The following is a 27,284-nucleotide window of genomic DNA, read 5'->3' as shown; positions in this document are numbered from 1 at the left end:
ACTTGGCATTACACACATTCCTAGAATTCTTCTAACAATACAACAGCATGTATATGACTTCAGCAATAGGCCTGTCTTCATCAGCTCGAGATAGCCAAATAGCCCGCTATTTCTGATTTGGGAAATAATCCCGAAGCTACAAATCGCGCCTTCATCAGCTCAAGACTTGACCTTGAAACTTGAAACTCGAGCTGGATATTTTGCTCAGCGTTCGAGCATAGAGGGAGTCTTCGGCCTGGTGAAGACGCACCGGATAAATAGCGGGATATTTTGCAAACTAGCCCAAGATATCTTGGGATGATTATCTCAACGAAAAATCCCGCTAATTGCAACTTCGGACTGATGGAGACGCAAATTAACTGGATTATTTGCAACCGGGATAGTTCAAATAGCAGGATATTTGGCAATCTCGAGCTGATGATGACAGCATGTATCATCAATAACTAGGCTGTGTTAGAGTATGTGGTCAAGGGTGTATGCTTGATCTATATGTTGATGTTAAATTGTACTCACTGCACGGTAGAGCAGACAAGTATGTTATTTTGTTTGCTAATTATTAAAGATGATGAGCTAGTTTAAATAACAACATTTTTAAACAATGAATGTATACCAATATCATAGAAAATAATACTATCAGCCCATCATATAGTATGATTTACCCTGCAAAAAAAGTCAGAATTTAAAAAAATGAATTTCTTTCAGAACATGAAGAATTGTTTATTTTACTACTTATCATTATCCTGCCTGTTATTGAAACTAATGCAAAAACACTTTCATTCGCATACTGTGTGTTTGACAGCCTTCTTGGACTTGGACTTTGCAGCCTTCTTTCCCGCAGGCTTCTTGGGCTTGGCAGTCTTGGGCTTGGCAGTCAATTTTTTGTTTAAATGAATGAATTATGCAGGTATTCTTGTGCCCCTGAAGATCTTTCCTACCCTCGACAGACAATCAATCTTCATCCAAAATATTAATTTCCAGAAATATCTTCTATTCAAAAGCAATATCACTCACATCTTGCTTTTCCATGTAAAATACACTCAAGAGAATACAAATCAACATGTGCATGTCAGCAAGACGAGGAAAGAGAGAGAGAGAGAAAGATAAAGTGAGAGAGAGGGAGATGTTGAAACTGATAGAGATGTAGAGAGTGAGACAAAAATGAAGAAACAGAGAGAGAGAAACATAGAGCAAGCAATTTATTTTTGATATATCGTAAATGCCTCCAAGCTCTTTTGAATTCTCATACATCAACATGCCACTCTCCAAAACAATTTCACCTGAATATGGAGTTAAAGCATCTAAACCAAAACAGTTATGAAGGGTTTTAGATTCTCAATTATAGTTGATCTCATAATGGCCTAAGTACAGAAAAGAGTGAGCTGACAGTCATTCCATATTTCTTCTGCATATTACTAGGATAAAGCATGCTCTATTCAATTGAAAGGAGCGATTCAAGATATATATTTCGGGCTTATTTTGGGGAGAGAGTTATTTTGGATGTTTGGGAGTCATGAGGATGACAGTGAACTCTGCAGAGGTTTATATGACATTGATTTATTCTATTTCTCTTGGGTTATTCCTCCCGAAGGCAAGAAAATAGATATTGTATGCCATCATTCCTGGGTGATATCAACACTAGCCAATATTCTTTCTCATATCATCTCAACTCATCTCTTAAAGGGAAAGAAGGAAGTCATCCTTGGAAGGGTTTTTTGTAAAGGAAAAATTAAATCTATTTACAATATTTGTATGATGCAATGATTTTGAAGATGAAAAATTGTTTATACATTATTTTTTTTAAGAAATATACGCTAAATTAGGACTTCAAATAGATGCTTCTTTTTTAATATTTAAACATGTCCCATATAAATTATAATACGCGGTCATGGCAAGAGTATTGGATTGAAATACACTGTTTATTCTATTATAGCGTACTCTGAAAATTGTGGAACTGTTCAGTGTATTACTTGTTCTCATTTCTTTAAAAGCTGCCAGTAGCTTTTCTAATTTAAGACTAATCTACATCTTTATTAATATTAAAAAAACACTCAAATAAATTACTTGCTCATCAGAATTCTGTCTCTCTAACAGAGCGACTAAATTACTTAAAATCTTGTCACTTGGTGGGAAAAGGAGACAGCCTGTCCCTCTTGGGTTAAAAATAATTAAAGAGGCTCAATATCTTTGTTCTTGCTAACAATAACCTGGCAAGAAAGTAGCACCAGAAAACCCTCAAGCAATGACCTTTTTACCCGCAACGTCTTGTCCTTCAACAGGGCGAGATGCCCTTCGCTCGCGACATCAAATAGAAAAGGTAGATAGGAAAAAAGAGGCAGAATTTTCTCATTTAGTGAAAGTGGGCCAATGCACTGACTCTACCAATATTGAATGGATGCGTACGTGATGAGAGAGAAAACAGTCCTCCATCCATGTTTTGACAATGCCCCTGTTTCCACGTCACTCTCGATGACAAGTTTGTGCTCACTCGTGATCAAATTGGGGGGATTCCGGTCGATGTCCAATGCCCCTTAAGGACGGATATATCTTTGTAGGGACATTTAAAGGGAAGGGTCTTCTTACCCGAGCATACTATTGACGCACACGTTGTTGTAATCTGAATGATGACTGTGTGTTATACAACGCAGGATTCTAGTTTCTATGCCTTTTAAAATCACAGGGGTGTTAGGTTGACTGATGGTCTCTCGTTTTAGAATGATTCAAATCTCTATCACTCAAACATACACATATGTGGGTTTAATTAACTATAATGATCAATGTTTCTTCTCTAGCTCTTCATTTCTACATTCAGAAACTATAGTAGGCTTAAAGGTCAATAATAAGCACATAATTTTTCATCCATCACTGTTTCCCATTATTTGATATGTCACATATAAAGCTTCAAAGTTTTTGTTAGGCTTTATGAAATGAAAAGTACAATTTGAAATATTTCAACTAAAGTTGAACCTGCCTCAGCGACCACCTGTCTTTAAAGACCATTGAAGCCCTATACTAAAGACAACCTGCACACAAAGACCAATTTTCTATAAATCTTGGGCAGTGTACCACAATATCAATATAGAGAAAAAAACTTACTCAAGCATGCGATCAGCCAGGCTATCCAGTCCAGATGTCCTGGCGAGTTCAACGGCCAGATCCCCGTCTTTATTGGGTAGTTTGAGCGCTACGTCCGAGGCTGGATGGTCAAGAAGATGCTCAGCAAAGTCCCTCAGACCAAAGCGAGCCGCAAAATGGAGTAATGTCTCCCTCGGTGGTGGATCTGTGAATTGGAAGAAAAGATTGAGATGTATAAATAATGATAAAGACGGTTTTCTATATATAGACAAAAATGAGTAATGAATTCATTTTGTTGTTCCCTGTTTCTAGCTTTAGATGAGGAATATTAAGGATCTTTAATAAAATTGCCTCAATTACTGTTCCGCAAATCCTTAGCTTCTACAATTGATTGAGATGAAATTTATGTTTACAACATAAAACTATCCATTAAGACGTACATGTATTTTTGTAGCACAGCTATCAAATGGTATCATTCTGTCATTCATAAAGTAATATCATTACATTCTCCACCTCTTAGATTCCCTGAGAAGACTTGAGCACCTTTCAATCCTCTGAACAACTCTCTCAAAAAATTAATCAATAATACCGAATCGTCCTTCATCCAAGGGTAACCATACCGCATCATAAATCATATCCATGGGAATAACACATTTACTCTATTAGCATATACTCCAGCAATATTGTATTCTATATTTCTCTATAAAGTACTCTTGACCTTATCTTACCATCATAAAATAAACCAATACTTTCATGATCACTATAAAAAATGAGAAGATCATAAGTATCTGTTAACACAGACAAAAATAGCGATAGTCTGTCAATCAAATTATTTATAAACTTGTGAAACTTTATCACCATCTTGAATTTCTCTTCTGGAAATATTAGGCACGATAGTTTTTAAAAAGAATAATGCATTTTCCCAAAAGTACTGTAAAGAGTTCAACTTAGTTAAAGGTAGTGTGACATGAACATGATACTATGAATGGTGCTAGTAGATTTCTCTGTCTCATTCCAGAAAGATATGCTGGCATTGGGGTACCACTAAACATACAAAAACATGGAATTAAACCACATGTTTTATTTTTCTCATTTATTTTTCAAGGGCAACCATGCATGCCACAGGCTGAGGGTTAAATCACATAAAAAGGAAAGCTGTTCATTTTATCTTTGACATTTGATATCTAATTGTCTAAATAAGAATTGAGCAGTACAGAACAATTTTTTGGAGACAGACATGAGGCTCCAGACCAGTAACTTTTTGAAATGAAGAGATCAAATTTAATCAAAGAAATGAAATATTGTGAAAATAGAGTTAAGGATAAAAGAAGTGAGATATAAGTATGAATTCCTTTTTTGCAATACATCACAATAATAGATCCATGATTCTCAGGGGGCGGAAAAAAGAAAGGGTCTTGAGAATTTTCTAATTCCAAGAAGTGCAAAGAAGAAAATTTATCACATTTCAATGTGCCTTTTTTGTCTAAGGTTGTAATGGGGCTGAGGGGCAGCAAATGAAGGGGTATGACAAATGAGGGGCACATTCTCTCTGTCGGTACTTAATGTATGCCCCAGAGATCGCATTATGATGGGGTGGGGGCACCTGCAACTATCTTGAATAATGAAATGAAATGATAATCTTTTCCATACAAAATGATTAATATGAGGTATCCTACTCATCTGCCATTTAGGTAAGATACACAAGTGCATTCCTAATAATCATGCACATGTTAGAATGGTGATATACTAGATATCTGCTCTGATTATCCAAATCAAAGTCTTAACGCAACGTCATACTTACATTCTCTCATTTACAGTATAGTAGATTTCTACACCAATACAGAACAAAACTAGGTACTCGTTTCACAAAGCCTTTGTTCAATGACAAATGACAAAACCAATGACAAATCTGCTGATAACCAATCAGAAGCAAGTATTTCAGTAGCTTATAACACAGAATGTCATTTGTCACTGATGACAAGTTTTGTGAAAAGGGTCCCAGGACATCGTATTTACTAGGTTATATGAAACATATTTCTTGAATATTTCTTTTCTCTTTTCCTCTCTATCCCTCCATCTCTCTCTCTCTCACAATGTAGTTGTCAATGAGACACAATACAGATACATTGTGAGAGAGAGATGGAGGGATGGAGAGGAAAAGAGAAAAGAAATATGTTTTGTATAACCTAGTAAATAACAGCGGGATTAAAGTACGAGTATCTGGGTCAACAGGTAATCTGAGCGGTAACGATGACAAGAAGTGTCTTCTATAAGTCAAATTGGCAACATGACGAAGCTTTTAAGAAGATGACATGGGGACCTGAAATCAAGTCATTTAATCCCACCAAGCCGGGCACTGCTTGCTGTCCCCTCAATGGATCACTTTCGTAAATTAAACCGTTACAATTTGTTTCATTCATCTAACCCGTGGATTCCGTTCCATGTTCCATTCACACGCTTCTTCTTACGTTCAATTCAGTGATTCCTCTTATGAAATTTGGTGTAATTCACAGCATCTTCGCTCGCTAACAGGAAGATCCAAATTAGGTCCCTTCCAAACAACCTCTGTTATTTGTCCAAATATACCTGATAAAAGGACTGATTTCAGCAGTATCGATCTACCCTACCTTATATCTTAATTCTAATATACATGATATAAATGTAGCACTGCTATCTGAGTTTCATTTATATCTTACATACCATTTTTTACCTCTGCAAGTTAAGACTATATATATAAGTACTTCAATGGAAAGAATCCTAATACAAAGTGAATCCAATGCAATCATGAAAATTCTAAAATGTAGAACATTTCTCAAAGTCATTTACTTTAATTCCTAAGTACGGAAAGAGTTACATAAACAGAGTAAAACAAAAGATTATTGAAACTATTACTACATTGGGAAATCTAAATTACTTTTCATCTCCAATATCATAAAATTAGACTTTGCAGCAGCTTTATGAAATTTTCACATAAGTTGCTATTCAGCAATAAATATATTGTACAATGAGTATCAGAAGAGCATAAACTATGCAAAATGACTTAACACCCTTCTGGCTCTCAACAGATAATACTAGAATGAAACAAAACACTTTAGGTAGACTTACAAAAAAGTGTTTCTGGGCTTTTAAGATGTATATTATTTTTAGAACAAAAAGGAGGCCATTAATCCAATTAATGTAGTTCTGAGAGTCAGGGGATTACTTCAATAAATCAAAAACCTCTTACTCTCTCTTTTGATCTGTTTTTTTTCTCTCACAAACGGTATAATTTCAGCAATTCCCAAAGCTGAAAATCTTCCAAAACCAGGGGCTTGGTTATCCGTCAACCTCCAAACAATTGTTCTAATTAGAAAAGGTCATTATTCCTGAAATTGTTGCACTATTTCCTCAAGCATTTGAATTTTCACTCAAGTTCAAATAAAAGCTCTCTTATTCACAATCCATAAATAAACCAAAATGGTCATCAAAATAGGAATGCACAAGCTCTGTAATTATGGCTAATCATGTTTTTGCCTAGAGCTCTTTTTCTGTTCTAAATTTGGATGATGGATGATACCTGATTAAGTAAATCATTTTAGCTGTATCAAAACAAAGTCAGCTTTTTTCCATACATGAATAGATACATACATAGTTATTATCTGAATCCTTCTTAAACCCCTTTGAAACCTAACAGAAAATTATGCAGCTTTTTAACTGTACTATGCTATACATTGTTGCCATGTTGGGCAATGTTCAAATGTTTTAAAGAAGGCACTTTGAACCTTCTGAAACCTTGTTCATTGTCAGGTGAAAGGGATGGAAATCTACTCAAAATTACTATGATGCATCCAAATATATATATACGTTTTTCCACAAAAATTGATACTATTGAATACTTTCAATCAAAATCAAATATGTTTGACATAATTTGTTGCAAGATTTCAGCTGAACTTCCTCTCATTCCTAACCTCCTATCTTGAAGATGTCTTTCTCACAAGAATTTAACTGAATAGTGATTTAAGTGAAGCTAAAGTGCCCATACATATACCTGAATAAGATCAAAATCAATGTGAATGAAATAACTTTTTCTATTTCTCTGGAGGGCACAATCTTCCACTCTACATGAGATAAAAGTGCTTGATCAACATGCAAACTCCAAAAGCTAACAGACGATTCATAATGGTATTCTCTCTGGTACCAGAAGTATAAAGGCTTGATGTTCCAACAGCCATTTGGGAGGAGGGGTGGGGGAATAAGAGATATTGATGTCCAGATAATTGAAGCAACCAAATCATAACAACCATAGAAAGACACCAATTCCAGGTCCTTGATCAAATACCTCTGCGTTGCTGTGAAATTCCTCACAATCACCCACTAGCAAGGAGCAATAAAGAGATGTAAGATGTGATACATGGCTATCTCTGATATTTGGACAGCAAATAACACCTTTGAAAAAAGTACAGACTGCCTCCTGGATGAAATCATTTGAAGAATATCTTTTAAAAGTTGTTCTTTCAACAGATACATCTTTTATCACCTGCTTTTCAAACATTGAGTATTGTACGTTTTCAGTATCTTTCCTTTTCCTCAGTAATATTTCGATTTTAAATACAAAATGTGCTGGTCTGAAAACTTTTGAGTCCATTAATAATGTTCTCTCACATATTAAAGATGAAGTTAAGATCCATCATCAAAACAATACAGATGACAAGTGCGGTGTTTACTTAAAAGTAAAGACCAGTATTGGAAACGCCCCAATTTCAAAAAATGAAATGGAAGCTCTCATTACCAATCATGTGAAAGAATATGTTTTGACTAATACATGATGATAAAAAATTTGCTGGGAAACCGCCTACTAATTCATATATTTGGTAAATTTGTTTCTCTCATGGTCTGTGAGAGATATAGGGTAGTCCCATATACATCTTTCTGTGTATAGTGCTTGTAACTTTACAAAGAATGGGCCAAATTTCTTATCATTTTGATGATTCCAGAACCTTGCAGATGCTAGATGCTAGATGATCAACCTTTTCTGATCGATTCCACAACGTTTCTTTCACAATGCAATCGCATGACCATAACTGGTCTTTACCTTTAATACAGAATACATTCATCTTAAAAATATTGGTAAAGAGTTCATCGAGGTAAGACTAATTGTAGGCCGAGATTTGCACCTGCCTTGGGCGCCATCTGGGCCAATGCTTCAGTGATGCATGCCTCCCTCCCTCCCTCATCAAGGAGTAGAATTAAAACAAGGTCAGTAGAATGGGAGATATTATTGAAGGAGGAAATGTAGCAGAAATGATAGAGCAACAAGGTCAAGGAAGATAAATGATTGAGATCATCTTCTTGACCTAGAATTAAAAAGCAAGCACTCCTCCTCGACTGTCTTGCATGTTTATTCCACAAATTATACCTTGATCTGCTCTTTGATGAAATCGTATCACGGCCAGGGTTTTAACCCGGTTTCGCAATGTAGAGGAAAATGAAGTAAGGTTTTGAAATTTTTATTTGATTGATTGTTGTGAAAATATGTTAGATGTTACATATGTTACATAATAAAAACATGTATCTGTGACTGCAGTTCTTTTACTTTAGATTTGAAATTAAAAATAATCTCATAAGAATATTTCCCACATTTCTCATTGCATTTTACAGAGAATATTTTTCTTCAGGTGAAGATAGATAATGCATAACAAAAATTTACTTTCATGGGTTAATTTTTTCTCTTGCATACCTTTACACCAGATAACCTCTAAGGCTCCATGTAAAAAGGAACGAACCTTTTTGTATGAGATTGCCTTTCAAGATAAGTCCTTCATCTCAATGAATTTGACATGTAATAATATTATGCATTTCAAAATCTGATCTATTCTTCAATTATTCTTCAAGTATGTTTTGACACTATAACAGGGATTGAAATCAATTAAATCTCTTAATTGCCAGAAGTGTGTTAAAACTATTACTTTACATCTTGTACTGTGATGGAAAAAGCATTCAACACTGAACCTGCAATGGTCATTTTCAAATAAGAGCCAGCCAGAAGTCCATCTGCCCATCAAAGAAGGAATCACTTGTCTGATAAAGACATTTCTGGTCTGATATTTGATGTTGCTCAGACACAGCTGCTCTGCCCATGTGCTCTACATACATTCTAATTTTGAATCAGGCCTATATGAAAAACAACTGGTGTGAGCTCTACACAAGGAAGTTTGGGGGAGGATTGGAAAAAAGGAAATAGAGTTTTATTTGTAAAGTGTATAGTGTACAGAGGTCTATATTTTACTTTTTAAAATCACAAGAGAATGGGGGAGGGGGGAAATATGACACAAGTTTTTAATTTGTACAGTGTAGTAGGTCTACATGAAAACAATGACTGTCGTATTGTAGCGGTTCAGATTCAGATTTTTCAGATAGTTCAGATTTTGTTGTTGTTGAGCTTTCACCAAAGCTTTAGAGTAAGTGAACAAGAGGGTAAAAGAGAAGGAGAAGAAGGATGAATCTATGAAGGAGTGGTATGGAAGACGATGAGGAGGTAGTGATGATCCATCATAGTGTACCATTACACATCACTTCTCAGTACAGCTCCCCTTCTGGGGACTCATTATTTTATGTCTTTTCCACATCCTCAATAGTATAACCAAGACTCTACAAACATCCCCGTTAAAATATAAGATCAATGTACAAAAACATATTCAATATTCTACATGATGATTTATAACAGCACTAAATGTCTGTATTGTTTTAAAATATGAAAACATAAAAAAGCAGTGGTTACTATCATATCTGGGCATCATTAACGTAGCCTTAGATGTTGAGAGATCTAATATTGAAGGAGTTAATGAGCTACACTTTGCACTTTATGAAACCTGTCCCTCATTAATGTGAGACTAATTGCTTAGACAAGATGATTTCCATACTGATAGTTTAACGAGCCTGAAATCACCCCAGCGACAAGTTATTTGCATTTAGCACAATACGCAAAGAGCTTCTTTCAGTTTCGTCTCACCCATAACACCAATCCTCCTGTATGTTATGTATTTACAGTGATTATGTATGTATCATATGTAGATTACTGCATACAGGTGGATAACTTATATTTTTTTAAATTTCATCTCTTTAAGTTTGAACCAAATGGTTAGGCCAACAACGTAAGGAAAGAAAGAAGCTTTGATTGCGTAAGTTTATGAAGCCTATTGCAGGAAAATATACTGAAATTTCTTTTATTACAAAACAATTTTCCACCTCAAATAATGCAGCCAAAAGTAAGCATCATTACATACTCAAGGTACTTCCAAAGTTTGTTTTAAATAAAGCATACATCCATGTTCTTAGTCATACATTCTGATCATTAATCAATTATGGATAAATGCCCTTGTACCCCAAATACAAATAAAGACTTCCAACTCGTTCTCTTTAATTCACATTAGACCTACAAGTAATGATGGAATAATGTGTAATTCATGAATACTTTATACTCATCTTCATATTTTAAATCTTTATTTGTTACATATTTTTTGTATAATTCTACATTTACAAAAATGCCTTTACTCTGAAAAATTCCTAAAATTGAAAAAGTGAATCATGAAAAAACAACCTCTCCACCTAGACTACCACTGGTAATGTACCAGACCTTCTGGAATGCTTCTTAATGATAAAAGCTGATCTATGCCGACTAACCCAGCTCTTTATCTCTAAAGTTCAATAACGCTTCCATAACGCTTCCCTAAGAGCATTTTAATATAGGTGCAATCAAATACATAACATTAATGTGACATCATCCATCAAATTTAATTGGACCAGCTAAAGATAGTGAGTTTGTCGGTGTTACGGAGAAAATATCGAGGAGAGACGACGGCATCGCCTGGAGCTGGAAGCTCATGGATACATTAATGCAGTAGGTACAATGGATCTTAGGGTGAATTTCCATTAGCCAGAATGAGTTTAAGCTTGAGATATTAGACCATGGATCCATAAATGCAGTATATATTATGGCTGCTAAGGTGCGTTTTCACTGGTCCGACCAAGTTCAGGTTTGAGATGTAAATATGGATACATAAATGTAAAAGAGAAAAACCACTGGTCTTCATGTGCTTCTCCATTAGCCCAAACAAGCTTGTGCTTCAGATATTATAATGGAATTAGACTGATATGATCAACGTTTTCCAAAACAAAAAGTCAAAATTTGAGGTCCATCCCACATCTCCATCTCCATAAGACCAAGTGGAGCAACCCCACTCACTCTGGGAACTAGCTTGAGTTTCAAGGCATACCAGTGTTAAAGTTCATCATCACCACCTTAATTAACCTTAATTAACATGCTTATTGAGAAATTCATGTAGCAGGAAAAATTGTAAACAAGCCCTATAGTTTGCTTGTTATAATATCTTGAGCTACTATCCCAAATACAAAGGAGAAGTAGCACATCGTTTACGTCTTCACCACATATTTCCTCGACCTTGTTGTGATGGGGCTAACTTCCCTGCATCATAACTAGCTGGGCTAATGGTGACAGGCCTTTTGATGGAGAGGAAACGTACGAGGATCATGAATCGATGGCATTTATGATCTCTAAAGGAAATATATGCCATTAACCTGACAGAGAAGTATACTGATGAAACAGTACTCTCTAAATCCAAGGTTGAGCCATTAGAAGATGAAAAAAATCCCTATCTTACTCTCCTCGTCATCCCTATCTCTCTTCATCTCGCTCTACATCTACCATTTTTATTTGAAACACAATATATACACATTTTTAGAAACACTATGAGTAATATATATATATATATATATATAGCTCATACTTTTACTAATTGGTAACTAGTAGACCTATATAATTTACATCCAATACTGGACTTTTCGAAGAGCATAAAAAGTAACTGAATACATATAAGAGAGTAATATTTACCCATCATTATCTGAAAATTATCCACGTAAATGAAGAATAAAATAGCAGCAATTCAATAATCCCTCTGCATTAATATGGAATACCATGCAACGGTGAGTGCTATAACAGATTTGTTTAGCTCTCTATTAGGTATGTGTACATGTATCTCCTGATATATCCAAACTGCGTGTCTTAATCAAATGAACATCTTGCATTCATAGCTGATCTCCTTACAGCTCCTAAGAGTAATTTGCAGCTAATCGATTTGATAGCTCACTTACATGAAAAAATACCACTATGATACTGAAACTTCTTTTGTCATTTACGAGGTGCTCTTCCTTCTTTGACATATTCTACTGTACTTACCCTATTAAAGGCAAATACAAGGTTGAAGGAAATTTGATAAATAGGCTCATATTCTTCTTTTGTTTCAAGTCGATAAAAACAGCTCCATGCAAAATAATTTAAGACATAAAGGCCTTCATGTAGAGTTTGCAAGAATTCTGAGCAACAAAAATAATTTGTCTGAATCTTGCAAAGGTTAATTGACATGTTAATGAGCTAAGCCTCCCAATTATTGCCAAACATCACTTTGTGTGCAGTTCTTTAAGCCACATATACTCCAAAAACACCCCTGTAATACAGTGATGTGAACCTTTACAAAACACATGAATCAAAACAGAGGCAAGAATAACATTGGACCAAGTCTTAAAATAATGTTCACTAGGGAAAAGGGTGAATTTTGGAGACAAACATTTTTTCATACAAAAGAACTTCCCTTATTCTTCACCTTGTCTCTAAATCCTTTGAATGAGTCTCCCATTCAAGGTGATTTTGTGGGGGTGTTCCGTAACAATGTTCACAAAAATACATTATATTTTCACAAAAAACAAGTTCCATAGAATACAAAGGTTCTTTAGGTATAACAGATAACACAAACCTTTCATATACCTTGTGAATATGATGAGCAGGCTCACAGTAAAATAAATATTCTTCTTTTCACAACTTCTTCCCGCTTCCAAGATTCAAAGACTGTTTTCCACACATGCACAGATTATTATGACATAGTATTCCAATGGTGTATATTTATTCCTCATTAGCACATCCAGAACATGACATATAATAATCCAATCAATAATGTCCCTTTAGAATCCACTGAACTCTTGAACCACCTCCTTTTTGAGATGCCAGAATTGAACTCAGTACCTCTTCTTCTGGTAGCGCTATCGTTCAGCTGCATTTATCCACTATAAAACTCCATAAAACGACCAAAGCCTTGGTGTGACATTCCATTCCGTAATAACATCCCATAAAATTCAAAGCTCAGTCAGAATAGGCACAAGCCAGAGAGAATAAAAGAATCACGGTATCCTGAATCAGTGTAAGCTATGCTGGGCAAACATCATTTAGCAGGATGATTGCAAGAAGTCCAGTGTCCAGCAAACAGACCGGCCAGGCGGGCAATGATTCCACCAAGCAAAGTGGACAATCAGGGATACACACCTGTACCTCTAGACAATCAATGATAACATAGAGATAGCGGTGCTAGCCTCTCTCTCTCTCTCTCTGCTAGCTCTGACCGACCGAGACCATTATCCAACACTGTCTCTATGCTCCGATGCACGAGGGCTTCCAAGGGTACCAGCAGACTACGCTGAGCGCATTTTTGGGTAAAGTGCACCGCTGTGAGGCTACGTACCACAACGCTGAGTGAAATGTTGACTTGGTAAAATTAGTGAACCCTCCCAAACATGAGACTCTGTTCTGTGCATGAAGTGACAAGCCTGGAATGCTGCGCTGTGCTCATGCACTTGTAGTATTAAATGGCATGCCAATATACACTGTATCTATCTACGGGATACAAACCAACTAAAAGGAGTAAATAACACGCTTTTGGTATCTCAGGCAAATTGTGAGGGAAAAATGGTGACTTCATTCTCTTTCACACGTGCAAAAAGAAAATCATATGATCACTAGAGAGCTAGAGGGACATTAATTCATATGTATCAATACAATTTTTTTTTAAACAATTTTTTAAATCCTTGTAGACAATATTTACAGTTCTGCTACTGCCAAGAGACTGTCTGACAGCGGTTGCTATAAACAGAGATCGCAACGTCATTAAAAATAAAGACATTCCTATGTCCCTTCATGTTCTGGCATGTTACCAAAGAGCAAAATGGACATCTCTGACAATGTAATAATATAATAATGTGAATACAGGTGTACAAGTATGTTTCAAACTTTCAATTAAAGTATGGGCCCCACGTAGACAGTTTGTTGATTTAAATAAATATTTCATGATAAAGGAGATATGATATTGAATGAACTTTGAGAACAAGAGGTATTTATTCTGCAAAGAAACAATGCGTACCATTTCATGCAAGTTGGAATGATATATATCTAATCTAATGATTTTATTACTGTTGGAGCACATAGTAAAAAGCAAACACATAATTATGTTTTTATTATTGTCAAGTGATAAAACTAAAATAACTGCTGTTAAGTCTGATAGCTTTTCTCAAACTGAATTTCTTTAAACAAAATCAGAGAAGATCTCATTGTAGTCTACCAAAATTTCGATCTTTTCTCAGTAACACATACACACTTCTTCGCAAGATAAGAGCACACACTATATGTACATCACAAGCTATTCAATACACGACCAGGCTTAAGAGGGGGACAGTATTTACTGTGACATCAGGTATAACAGAATACCTTGGTATTAAAACTTCTGCCAGGTCAGTCCAGGTCAGTCCTAAATCCTTGTCTCATTTTCTTTTCTTTTATTTCCTTTTTTTCTGGTCTAGATGTGACATTCCAACATGCTTGCTGCCACTGAGCTGTCTATTATGCAATTACTACCAGGTACAGACAATACATGATGGAACACCTTCAACTTCAAGAAACATGACCCGCCTCAATGCATGCAGGGGATGCGAGCCAACACAAAAACTTTTATAAAAAGGGGGGAAATGAAAAGAATACTAACTAAGAAACAGTAAGAATCTAGGGAAGCGTTTCACAAAACCATCATAATCACATTACATTATTTGAAATGCAAACATTATATTTAACATGCATTTCAATGGGATATATGTCAGGACAGTTTCGGAACACGATGCCCCGGGACACGCCATTCTGCAGAAATGAACTAAGCCACTTTGGTATAGTCCTATTTGTAACAAAAAGCCTTACCCTCAAAAGAAGAAAACAAGAGTGACAACAAGAGATATCCCGCTCCCAGTAACGGCTGAATGATTTTAACAAGGTGAACACAAAATAAAACAGGGTTTTATGGCTCAGTTTGGCATACAAACGTTACTATTCTCAGAACTTGTATAATCCTCATCAAACTGTAATAACCTCATTCACAGGGGATGAGAAGACACAGTCCGGAGTGGTCTGCTGGACCATGGATGGACGCAACCAATGGCTAGTGGGCCTTGGAATAATGAGGATGACTGACCATTGATCTGAATACCTCCGTCACTGATCTGATTTGGACCATTATTCAACCAATGTCCTCCAGACTAATAGGGGAAGGTATGTAGTCTCTTGAGGAGAGAGAGAGATAGATACACTTGTTGAAGCTCAATCAAGACACGAGAGATCATACAGCATTATATCATGTCATTCAGAGGTGTTAGGACATGAGGTTTCTCTGCAGCTCTTAAGGACACAGTGGATAGAATTACCCACTTCCATGATTTATCACACCTCATGTACTGTATATAGAGAATCAAATGCATGTTATTTTCTTTATCTGGGATTTTTTTTCTCACCTTATAAAACAACTTCTCAAATATGCATTTAACAGGTTTATCAGCTCAAGCTCAAGTTGCTCAACTGATTTGACTTGTAAAAATTTATGGAAAAACCAAAATATTGTCATTTTAAAGTTAGAACATACACTATTACTTGAATATGCATGTAACAGGTTTATCAACTCAGCTGAATTGACAGGTAAAAAGTTATGGAGAGACCTCAATATTGTCATTTTCGAGTTAAAACGTGCACCGTCGTCGTATGAGTATTATAGCTATCAAAACATATTTCTAACTGCAAGCATACGTCTCCGAACAATGTGTACCTATTTTTCAAGACCTCCAAGACCAAAGCTATACCCTGATCAAACAAAATCATTAGCATGATTTCATAGTCTTGCCTATTAATCAGAATAAAAATACGCTAGAATCAGTATACAATTACTAGTGAAGAACCTTGTCACGCCTACCAATGCCAGATTGACAATAGATCAAATGAGAAATTACACCAAATGGTAACAAAAAAAGAGTCAGTTTAGATTCAGTTTGCCGGGGTGACTGAAGAAATAGGCAAAATAAACTTGATCAATTTAGTTGGAGAGTAAAATGATTTGAATTAAAGAATGTACACTTTGGTACATGCGATAAATTCTATTTTTACAGCAGATGATGACCATCTTATTATGATATTTCATCCAGTCTGCATGCACCTTGCAAATTCTTTCATAACAAAATACAGAAACTAATACTCACTTTGGCGATGCATTCTGAATATTGGTACTTGTATCTTGCAGTGAATACGGATGTAACTAATTACTAGTACCAGGATATATACAACGCACTGACTGGTACCACAGGCATTTGCTAATCCAACCACACAACATAAGCACTGCCATTATGCAAATAACCCATAAAGCTTTGGCTATTAAGAACTAAATTGATCTGTTTGAATTACATGTTCGTATCTATCAAATGTCTATGTATCATCAGGCACAGACCGATTCCCACGTACTTGGTAGAGCTCCTCGAGATCAGTACTCAGGCATGACATTGCCCACTTGGTAAATACTTCAGATCAGACTTTGAACGGAGCCAGTTTCTCATATTCCAAATCAATAACCAAAAAATTCATGATGACTTCACTGTATTACAAGAATGCCTGTATGTACTTGAAGCTTGGGCCCAAACAGGCGAGGAAGTTAATTCATCATCCGCATTTATCATGCAATGGACCGTTATAGTCATGTATTCAAATTAATCACTGTTTCCTCTACAGCCGATCTGGTGATGGGCCATTACATTCGGCTGTTCCAAATGCAATGTCATTAGGGACTTTTTCGATTTGCAAATCATAAAGTCCCTATTTACTTTCTTTTGTCAAGTAACATTTTGTGTTGGTACACATGAGCTATGATTAGTTCTGCCTTGCCTGGAACGCGGTATAAAGGTTGTGCTAACAACCTCTGTATGCAAAGTATGGAAACAATTCAAATTATAATATATTGCCAGCTGAAGTTACATATTAAAAGGGGTATAAACCACATGGATAACAATGTACGGCCAAAGTGTATTCTCACTACATGTATATGTGACCACAACCATTTGCAGCAATGTAAAATCATGAACTGTACAAAGTTTATGTCAACAATGAATGACTTCATATCATTCAGGCCTTGGCTTTCTTTTAGAGCTATGTATAATCAGGAGTAAAAGGAGTATAAGTATCTTACTATGTTTTAATGTGATCTTCAGTTTGAATTTTCTAATTTTTCAAAAGAGACATCAGCATTTAAAGAAATACAAGATATTAAGGGCAAAAACCATCAGATAGTCACAAGACTAGATGACAACAATATACTTGAAGCTTTAAAAACTACTGTTCCGCTTTGAATCATTGTTGTATATAAATGCTTATTGACATGGAGACATGGAGATCCTGTTAAGATGTTATTCCCGGAATTGAAATTATAGATCTTATATTTGATCAGTATATGACATAAACCATGAATATTATTGCATACCATTACTTTACAGGGTTCAAAGTTTAATTTTATACTGAATGTTTGTCTGCCTCTGCATGAACGAGACCTTGTTGGAATGCAAAACAGCAACAAAAGTAGATGTGGGGGGAGGGGGGGGCTTGAAAATGTGGTCCTAAATTATTTGTCAAGATGACCCTCTTCAATGATAAGTTAAGATGGAGGCTTTAATGTTCAGGGCATCAAGCTTACACTGTATCCCAAATTATGAACATGCATTCAAAATTTATCGCAGCTGGGGATCAGGTAAAAATTAAAATAATAATTTGCAAATTCAAAAAATAAATTCATATGTTTTAGGGGGAGATTACCAGCACTGGCTGATTCATACAAATATACATTTTGTTAAATGTATTTTCATCTATAGAATGTTTCTTCTATTGAGTGTATGATGTTCCCTCCCCCTCTCTCCCTCTCTTTATCTCTATCTCTAGAGCTCTCTCCCTCCTTCTCTCCCTCTCTTTCCATATTTCTATATACTCAGACTCGCTCTCCCTCTCTCCTTCTCCTTCTTCCCCTCCCTCCCCCTCTCTCTCTCTGTTAATGAAAAACAGAGCGATATATTCCCTCGCAGAATGGAATGTGGAGTACTAAACAGAGTGTGATATTAGCAGCAATCAGGAATAAACACAGCAGTCAAAGAGTGGAATTTGACCTCTGAATAACTACAAATAGAACCCATGTAATATTACCTCCATGCACCAAGCACAAATTCATTTCTACTCCAAATTTGTAAACAAAACCTGCACTCGGTATAACCTTGGAGGTCTATTGATAAATTTGCATTTAAATAGACCGAGCAGAAAATAGTAAGTGGGTCGGTACTTTTAATCCTGAATAAAAAGAGAGAAAATGTATCAATATAATGTGATAAAACTGAATATCAGTTTTGCAAAATTCAATAGGCATATCAATCTAATACACGGTGAACTACTCAAAGGTAAGATTTTTATGAAATTTATTTGTTATGGTGCCTTTATACTGTCAATTCAGACCAAAACAATAGGTTATTTTATTTCAATCCAAATCCAATAATTTAAAAATCGTCAGTACTGTCTGAAAAAACTAACCCTTTCCCAAAATATAGTATCATCCTTGTAAAAGTTTTGAATATTGCAGTTTTAAAAGATATTTTAAATTGCATTCTGCTCTAATAAAGAGAAGATCATATCAATAAAACAAAACACATTTTTTTTACTACATAATTCAACAACACTGAAGAATTCACTTAATATATCTTATTCTTATATACCCTGGTACTTAAAAAATACAACTTGTAATGATAGTGAACAAATCATTCTCTTCTTTCTTGTTTACCAAGATATGACATATGACACACCGAGAAAAGGCCTGAGCAATATCTATCAACAAAGGCATTTCCATATTTCATATTGAGATGAAAGACATATAGTATATCAAAAAAACAAAAAGCATTTTTAATTTACGTAAAAGACATCGTTAATAGAAGACAGGAAAACATATGTCAACATACCACATACAAAACTCCCACACACATTGTAAACATCATTCATTAAAATTGTGACTGAAACTGCTGACCCATCATTTGCTTCACAATGAATATGCAATATTTTCAAAACAACTTTTTAAAACATATTTCTTAATGGGCCTTTTCAAAATGGCCGACTGGGAAACAGCTGAACTAGTTAATCGTGTCCTTGGATGTTGGAGGAGCAAGGAGGTGTGTTCTGATATCCTCCTTAAAATGCAGATAATGATGCTTTTCCTTCAAATGCAGGAAGGGGCCTTTGATCATTAGCATACAAACTTGAACATCCATTAGAAATAACATAGAGAAAGGCCTTCAGGTCTGGTAGCTTCGTGTTATAAGCTTAATGAGACCTCTTGCAACCATAGGGATCGGAAAAAGGAAAAAAATAAGCAAAGAGGCAGAAAATGACCTTAAAAACAGGTATGGACACAAACTAGCAAAAAGAGCCTGAAAGTAAGGCATCTTTGTGTGCAATTAGGCACATCACAAGGCTAAAATTACACTCTTGAAGGGCAAAAGAGCATCATTAAAATCAACCTGATTACGATTCCTCGAGCATGAAGCCAACCATCAAATGGACGATCTGACTTTGAACACAGCTCAAAAGAAGGGACATCGGGTGGTTAGATATGATATATAACCATCAAGAAATCTTCATGATTGAGCATCTAAATAATCACACAAATAGTAAAATAAAACTTGTGTGGTTAAGGTAAAGCTGTTCAAACATTGGAAATGCCCTATCCAATCCAGCGGGGGCAGAGTCCTAAAGGCATTGCCTTGATGTCTCCTCAACTTGTCACGTTCTCTGATCGAAACAAGTTCAATGCATCTTAACTGCCGTCTTAAAGGGATCGTTTAACAATGTTAAATCTGAGATACACGGCCCTACGTGTTATCAGTGCCTGTGATATGGTGTAATATTGAAGCCCTAAAAAAATTGCGCTTCAAAATGATCAAGAAGTGCCTCAAAAAAGTAAACATCTTTGAGTGACCGGTTTTACCATACTCGTTTTCCCCAATAGACTGTAGTGTTATGAAAACCGTCAGGCGAACGGTTTTCAAAATTTGTAATTCCAATCATAAATATCTTGATAATCAGACAGGCGATCGGCTTGTAAAAATAATGGGGTTCCTGACTTACCTAAAGGTTTATAATTATCATTGCATCATTAGCTAAATCCAAAATTTTGTTTCAGAATCTGAGACAAAGTTACCGGATCCCTTTAAATGTCATGACCCTCTCGAACATCGACTTTGAAGATGTGACATGTCAAAATTTCATAACTTAATCCAACTTTCACTTTTTACCCAATGTAGTTATTATAGCCTTTATTCTTTATGATTATATTTTGTGTATTATTTCATCATGCAAATAATTTGTGTAAAATTATTATACAATTCAGCCCTCAGGATGCGATGCATCATTTAAAATAAATAAACCATTATTATTATATCTAAAGAGGGTCGTAACATACAATGACAGAAATTAATTCAGAGAGGCTCTTATAGAGCTTTAGGACAAAATCACCCTAAAGACCAATTATTATTGTATGTTTATATCTTAAAGGATTTGTTAAACAGTCAAACCTGCTTTAGTAACCACCTGTATAGAAAAACCACCTGTCTACACGGACCAAATTTGTTTGTGTACCTTGAAAATGGTTTCTCAATGAAACGTGTACTAAAAGAACCTGTACATAAAGACCACCTGCCTACGAAGACCACTTTTCCTGTCTCCCTTGGGTGGTCTTTATAGACAGGTTTCACTGTACTAATACAAGACAAAATTACATAATGCTTCCATATCTTCTCTTGATACACATGTTAACATACATCAAGCAGCAAACAAAAATAGGTCATTTTCTGTGGACGGATCTGTTACGTTGATTCCATTATCCTGATTCACTCTGTCAGGAGTTACTCCCACAGTGCACCGGGGTATTTCGACAAATGATAAATGTCTCCCTGACAGACAAATGCCGGTTCCGATCAATTGGTGCTAGCCGAAAATACTAGGGAAAGGCCAATTGAAGAGCATTAAGGGAGATTGCCAAGCAAATAAATCTGAAGCGCCAGGCTCCGTAAGCTGATAAAGCGGGCAATACTACTTATCCCCAGTAGGAAATGGTCAGCTAATGAATGATGCCAAATTGTCAATATCAAGTAAATGGGCTTTACAAAATCTGCACTGACTGGAAGAAATTGAAAAATTTCTCTTTTTTTCCCCCGTTTCTCTTAAAAATGAAATGTGTGTATGCAGGTTGAATAATGCATGTGCCTGTCAGGAGGTACTGGGTTTTTAAAGGGGAATTCAAGTCCACCTTGATAATTAGCTGGTACTAATAAAAGCAGAAATCAGAGAGAAACAAATAATTAAAAAGTTTGAGCAAAATCCAATTAAAAATAAGAAAGTTATACATTTTTGAAGATACATCACAGATTTGCCAATATGTGTTTGATTGATCGCAACTTAAAAAATGTGTAACTTTCTTGTTTTTAATCAGATTTTTCTCAAACTTTCACTGACCTGTTTTTCTCTTTTTCTGCATCAGAGTGAACTTTCCCTTTAAGAATGAATCATCTGAGCAAGAAGGGCATAACTCATACATTTACTACAACAAAGACTTAACAGCTTTCTGGCTCTCATCATGGGATGCTGTGTATCCTGAATTTTTTAATATTTCCTTTCTTTTTACTTTTACAAGATTAGGTTTGCATCAAATATTTAGTGTATTATGGACAGTAGATGTATTTCTCCCAGAAAAGTCCATAAATTTTAGAGTGGTCACGGAAAGACCACTTGGGATATTGATGGAGAAAGGCACCGCATTAATCAATTACCCAGATCACTTTATCTAACCCTGGTTATCTCCTATCTATTATTGATTGGGAAGGAAACTTTACAGTGGGCAGAGATTCATGAATATTCTAATTTATCAACAAACAAACCTCCAGAGGGATTAGACTCATCCATCAAATGATCTCAAATTCCATATAACTGATCACAATCCTCTCTTATAATGGCATCATTTGAAATTTCATACATTGCAATGCATATCATGCTAGACTATGAGAGAACTGTTGAACGGAGTGCGTGTAGAATGTTACTTTTGAGAAAAACACATTTTTCCAAACCATTATTTCTTTTCACTACGTGAAATCTTTGCAATTTTCTCATTAAAAGATTGAATGTGCAATAATGATGATATACATGTACTTCTATAATAAAGACAAAGCTGTGATGTTCTGCACAAATACATCTGAAAAAAAGAAACATCATCTCTGGACCAAACCCTAAACCTAACCCTAAACCTAACCCTAAACCTAAACATAAGCTACACATTCCCAAAGTTGATGAAGATTAACAACAAGTTTATGGTGTCATACATGTACTTTAAAAAAAATATTTTAAAAAAATATTTAAAAAACATACATACACATAAAAACAAACAAACACCAAAGGCACAGGTTCCTCCAGAGAAGTTTGTATTTTAAAAATTTGCTAAGTACCATGGCAAGTGATTGGAGCCTTACTATGTATTGGAGTTCAAACTTCACACTAGCTTGCAGCTGAAGATATGAAGATATTATTATTAAGCATTTCTATTTCAGTTTTGTTTGCCTACTATTTTTCCCAGGCAACCAAATTATTTTATTTACAGCTGCATGACTACCTTAGCTGGATCTGTCTTTCAGTCTGTCTATTCATCTGCCTTCCTTTTTCTTATTTTCTTTCTATCCCCCTCTCTCTCTCTCTCTCTCTCTCTCTCTCTTTCTCTCCTACTTTCTATCTTTCTCTCCTATTTTTTTTCTCTCTCTCTCCCGTTTCTCTCTCCGGTTTCTCTCTCTTTCTCTCCCATCTCTTTATCTTCCCTTTTCACGCTCTCTCTCTCTCTCTATCTGTCATCCCCACTCTCTCTCTCTCTCTCTCTCTTTCTCTCTCTCCTCCTCCTTTTTTTCCATTCCCTTACTTCCTTGACTGTTGTTATGTACTTCTGTGTGTTATATAACTGAGCCCCTCCCTACTGTTCAATTTCACTTTTCATTCAGTTGAATTCCTCCATTTATCTTCAATACTCCAATCACTATAGCCAATCCAAATTTGCTCCCAATCGATATATATATGGAATCTGATAGGTAGATAACCACATCTCATGCCATCATCTATTCCCATGACAACCGATACAATGTTAAATATCACATTCTCTCTATAAATATCTAAAGTCTGCCTGTCCACACATATTTCCTAAAGGGCAAATAATGTTCAGCTTCTCCCGTCCGAGTTCATATGGCTTGTTCAATTCCTCACTCCATCTTGTTTAAAGATGAAGTTGAGTTCTGGTCATGCGATTGCATTGTGAAAGAAACGGTGTGGAACCGACCAGAACAGGTTGATCATCTAGCATATAAGAATTTGTGTGTATTGCAAGGTTCTGGAATCATCAAAATGATAAGAATTTTGGCCAAGTCTTGGTAAAGTTACAAACACTTGCACAGAAAGATGTATATGGGACTACACGAACACGTGGCGTTAAAAGCCGGCCCCCGATTTTTACGATGTTACATGTATATTTAGAATATGAAGGCATTTGAAGAGCCATGCTTTTCAGGGAACAAGTCTTAACTGATGTTCTTCCACACTTGCATAATAAGAATGAGTAATGCTCACAATTTATTTTTCACCTCTTCCCAGAACTCAACCTTCTCTTTAAATTGAATGACTTCCAACTTCCAACGCAAGACATCACAAGTCAATCCTGAGATGATGTAAATGGTAAGTTTTAGAGATAGAATTACAGTCCTTTTTCACAATGACATCATCATCACCATAGGGATAGTACATGATCAGGTTTCCTTCGTCATCTGATTATTTGAGGTACATGTACGCCAATTTTCTCACAACTTCTTTTTATAAAAAGGCATTCTCAATAAAAAATTGCCAAGTCACTCTGAATTTTTTCTTTTCTTTTAATCATAGAATGAGTTGTAAGAATGAGAAAAACAAAAAAAGAACTTCCAGAAAATTGCTTACCGGTACATTAAAGGCATCTATAGGCATAATTGAGATAACGTCATCTGCCAAGCGCCTGAAGAATGGTAACTCTGTGTAAAATGATATCAGTATTTGCTCTGGCTCTTAGCAAGTCATTCGCTTTGCTGTTCAGCTTAATTTAATTTTCCATCTTTGCTCATTTCTCAGCTTAATTTCAACCAGGTCTGTTCCAGAGATATAATTATTTTGCAGTCTTGCATGTAGATTCCTGGAAGGACTTCATCTTTCATCCATGTAAGAGGTTGAGAAGACCTTTAGAAGCTAATGGAAATCTGTGTAACCAACCCAAAGTCAAGTTCATGATTTCTTGTCCCTAAGGACTAATGGATACTCCAGCACCGAGGCAGGCGCCATGCACTCCTGTGCTTAATGGAGTGATAGGAATCAATTAACACCATTGTGAACTGGCAATCGGAGGGTGGAGGGTGGAGGGTGGAGGGTGGAGGGTGGAGGGAGGAAGGGAGGGGAAGAGGTGGGGAGGGGGGAGGTGGGGAGGGGGGGTGGGGAGGAGGAGGGGGAGGGAGGAGGCTCTGAGGTACCATGCCCTCCTGTGCTTAATGGAGTGATAGGAATCAATTAACACCATTTTCAACTGGCAATCAGAGGGGGAGGGAGGTAGGGGGGAAGAGGTGAGGGAAGGGATGAGGTGAGGAGGGGGAGGAGGCAGAGAGGGGGAAGGAGGAGGAGAGGGGCAGGGAGGGGGAAGGGGGAGGCTGAGAGGGAGAGGAGGAGGAGGAGGCTGGGAGGGAGAGTGAGGCAAATGAGAAATAATTCAATTGTACCAAGACGTTTTGGGATTAGTAGCACTCCACTTACTTTGAGTGAAGACACTGATATACCATCTTCAAGTCACTAAGTAGTGACCCAGTTCTCTTCTTCAAACCATTCTTACCAAATGTCGTTTCCATGACGTTATGAGATACGTCAAACCAACCTACACGATGACTGATCTTGATTTCAAATGCGCTAGAAAGTCATCTTGAGTTGATATAATAAATGGTAATAAATGATTTTAAAATTTCAGAAAATCAAATGAAATTCAATCCAAATGTTAAGAACTACAAAAACATGACAAATGTTGCATGATTTTGGTTTATCTGATGAAGTTGAATAGGTTAAACTCTTGAGAAGACTTTATACCTCTTTTGCTTTGCTACATTTGAAATCTCTATCCTCCTATAAACTCCGGCGCAGACAGTTAAGTGTTTTGACTGTATCGATCATGGAGTAAAAAATTGCCTTTTTTTTCTTCACCCGTGGTGTTTCAGATTTGCTATATTATAAGTCAACTTTTCTTGCTAATTTCTCATTCTTTCATTTAAGTCCGTTTTTTTTTTTAAAGAGCTCTTTTTCTTAATTTTTGAGTGCTCTTCTGTTGTTTTTGACTACTGAATCATTCATCACACTGAAATTTCTTCACTGATTACTACATGCTTCCATCATTATGGAATCTCTGTGATTTGAATATGACATTGAAATTTGTTAAAATTCTTTCAGCATCAGACCCGAGGTGAGGACATCCTTATGCCGATGATGGACAAATAAGCAGGCAAATTGGCAACCTAAATGGAGAGCTCTAATTGGATGATGCGGGGGATCGATTGTAATCATCTTACGACACGCTCCACTGACATGTGGGCAGGTTGGAAAACAGGCCCTTGAGAGTATCTGGGATGGCCAATCAATCTCAAGGATGCATTTATGAATGTATCTCACTGAAATAACATCTTCAAGCACGTCTACCTTCCAGCTATCTACCCCCCTCCCCCTCCCCCTCCTCTTCCTCTGTAAACAGATACACTTAACCATGCCTCCCTATAATTGGAACATGAGTGATTTGAAGATGTTGCATTACCAGCTTTTCAATGCTTCATACAGAAAATGTCTGAATGCACCCGACTGAACTACCCCTGGATATGCCAGAGGCAATGTTTTAGGTTTCATCTTGCATCCCACTTGGTAATGTTTAATGTTTCATCTAAGATTACTGAAGGCAATTCACAAAGGTATTCCCAATTTAGAAATATGATGTCCCGTCATCTATTTCCTACATTGCTCAATCCCTATCTCCCGCTACCGCTATATCTTTGTTAATTCCATCAAGGTCTTTTAATACTTCAATCAACTTGCTTTCCTTCTTTCTTCTCTCTCTCCCCCCCCCCCCCCCCCCCCTCTCGCTCTCTCTCTCTCTCCCTCTCTCAATCAATCAATCCATTTCTCACATCTACATATATCTTTTCCCCGCCTCCAACATGCACCTCTCCCTTTTATTCCTTGTCTTTTTTCAAACCATACGTTTCCTAATCCACACCACCTACTCACATCTCATCTATCACCCAAGTTCAGATATATGCCTTGTATAGATGACCTACATATCCTATCCCTTAACAATATCTTAGAAAAAAGCAAGCATATCAATTACTCTAGTGATGTAAAATACAAACTTGACCTTTATATCTTAATATGGACACCTAGGCACACCAGGCACACCTACAAGGGGTCTATATTCTCCCCAAAATTCTCTATTTCATTCCTTACATCTGCAATACATTTGCTCTTTTAATGCAAATTCCCTGCAGTAAAATACATAATCAGGGAGGATTATTGAAAACCTTCAATCACCAAATTACATTTTAAAAAAGCTGAATTAAAGGTGCTGTGAATAATTTGACCTGTCAAAACTCTCTCTTTTCATTTTCTAATCAATCACTCAGACATTCTACACCCTAAGGCTTCCCCAGTAGCCGTTTTACCCCTTTTAAAGCCATGTCCAGTGTACCTCATTCTTGAGCTAATATAACCTCATCTTTATTGCTTTGCGTTGACAAATAAAGCCTGAAGACATTGCAATCTGCATTTATGCAAGATACATTAGACTAGGCCCCTCTAAGCATCCCTTCACGTCAAGAGCACCTTTCATATGTGTTCATTTACAGTTCCAAAATATATGTACCTTTGCCTTGAATTAGTATGA

General features: G+C 36.2%; 1 protein-coding gene and 1 long non-coding RNA gene across 14 annotated transcripts in view; one reads left to right on the top strand and one right to left on the bottom strand.

Annotated features, from left to right (window-relative positions):
• LOC574669 (rho guanine nucleotide exchange factor 28) overlaps positions 1-27,284 on the bottom strand; it is a 195,924-nt gene that overhangs the window by 114,667 nt on the left and 53,973 nt on the right. For 11 of the 13 annotated variants that reach the window (XM_030977381.1, XM_030977376.1, XM_030977373.1 and 8 more), the window contains exon 7: positions 3,094-3,277. In XM_030977381.1, coding sequence (XP_030833241.1) covers positions 3,094-3,277 — 184 coding nt within the window. Of the gene's footprint in view, positions 1-3,093; positions 3,278-12,878; positions 13,531-27,284 lie in introns of those variants that run through there. The other 2 variants (XM_030977384.1, XM_030977386.1) reach the window with 2 other exon arrangements.
• Positions 15,221-26,480, top strand: LOC115920771. The gene is made up of 3 exons (XR_004062534.1): positions 15,221-15,484; positions 23,951-24,031; positions 25,808-26,480. It is a non-coding gene; the product is annotated as an uncharacterized LOC115920771 (long non-coding RNA).

Source organism: Strongylocentrotus purpuratus, unplaced genomic scaffold (genome assembly GCF_000002235.5).
Source record: "Strongylocentrotus purpuratus isolate Spur 01 unplaced genomic scaffold, Spur_5.0 spur5_scaffold_9, whole genome shotgun sequence".
Taxonomy (NCBI): domain Eukaryota; kingdom Metazoa; phylum Echinodermata; class Echinoidea; order Camarodonta; family Strongylocentrotidae; genus Strongylocentrotus; species Strongylocentrotus purpuratus.
Note: the sequence above shows the minus strand (reverse complement) of the source record. Positions and strands in the feature narration are given on the sequence as shown.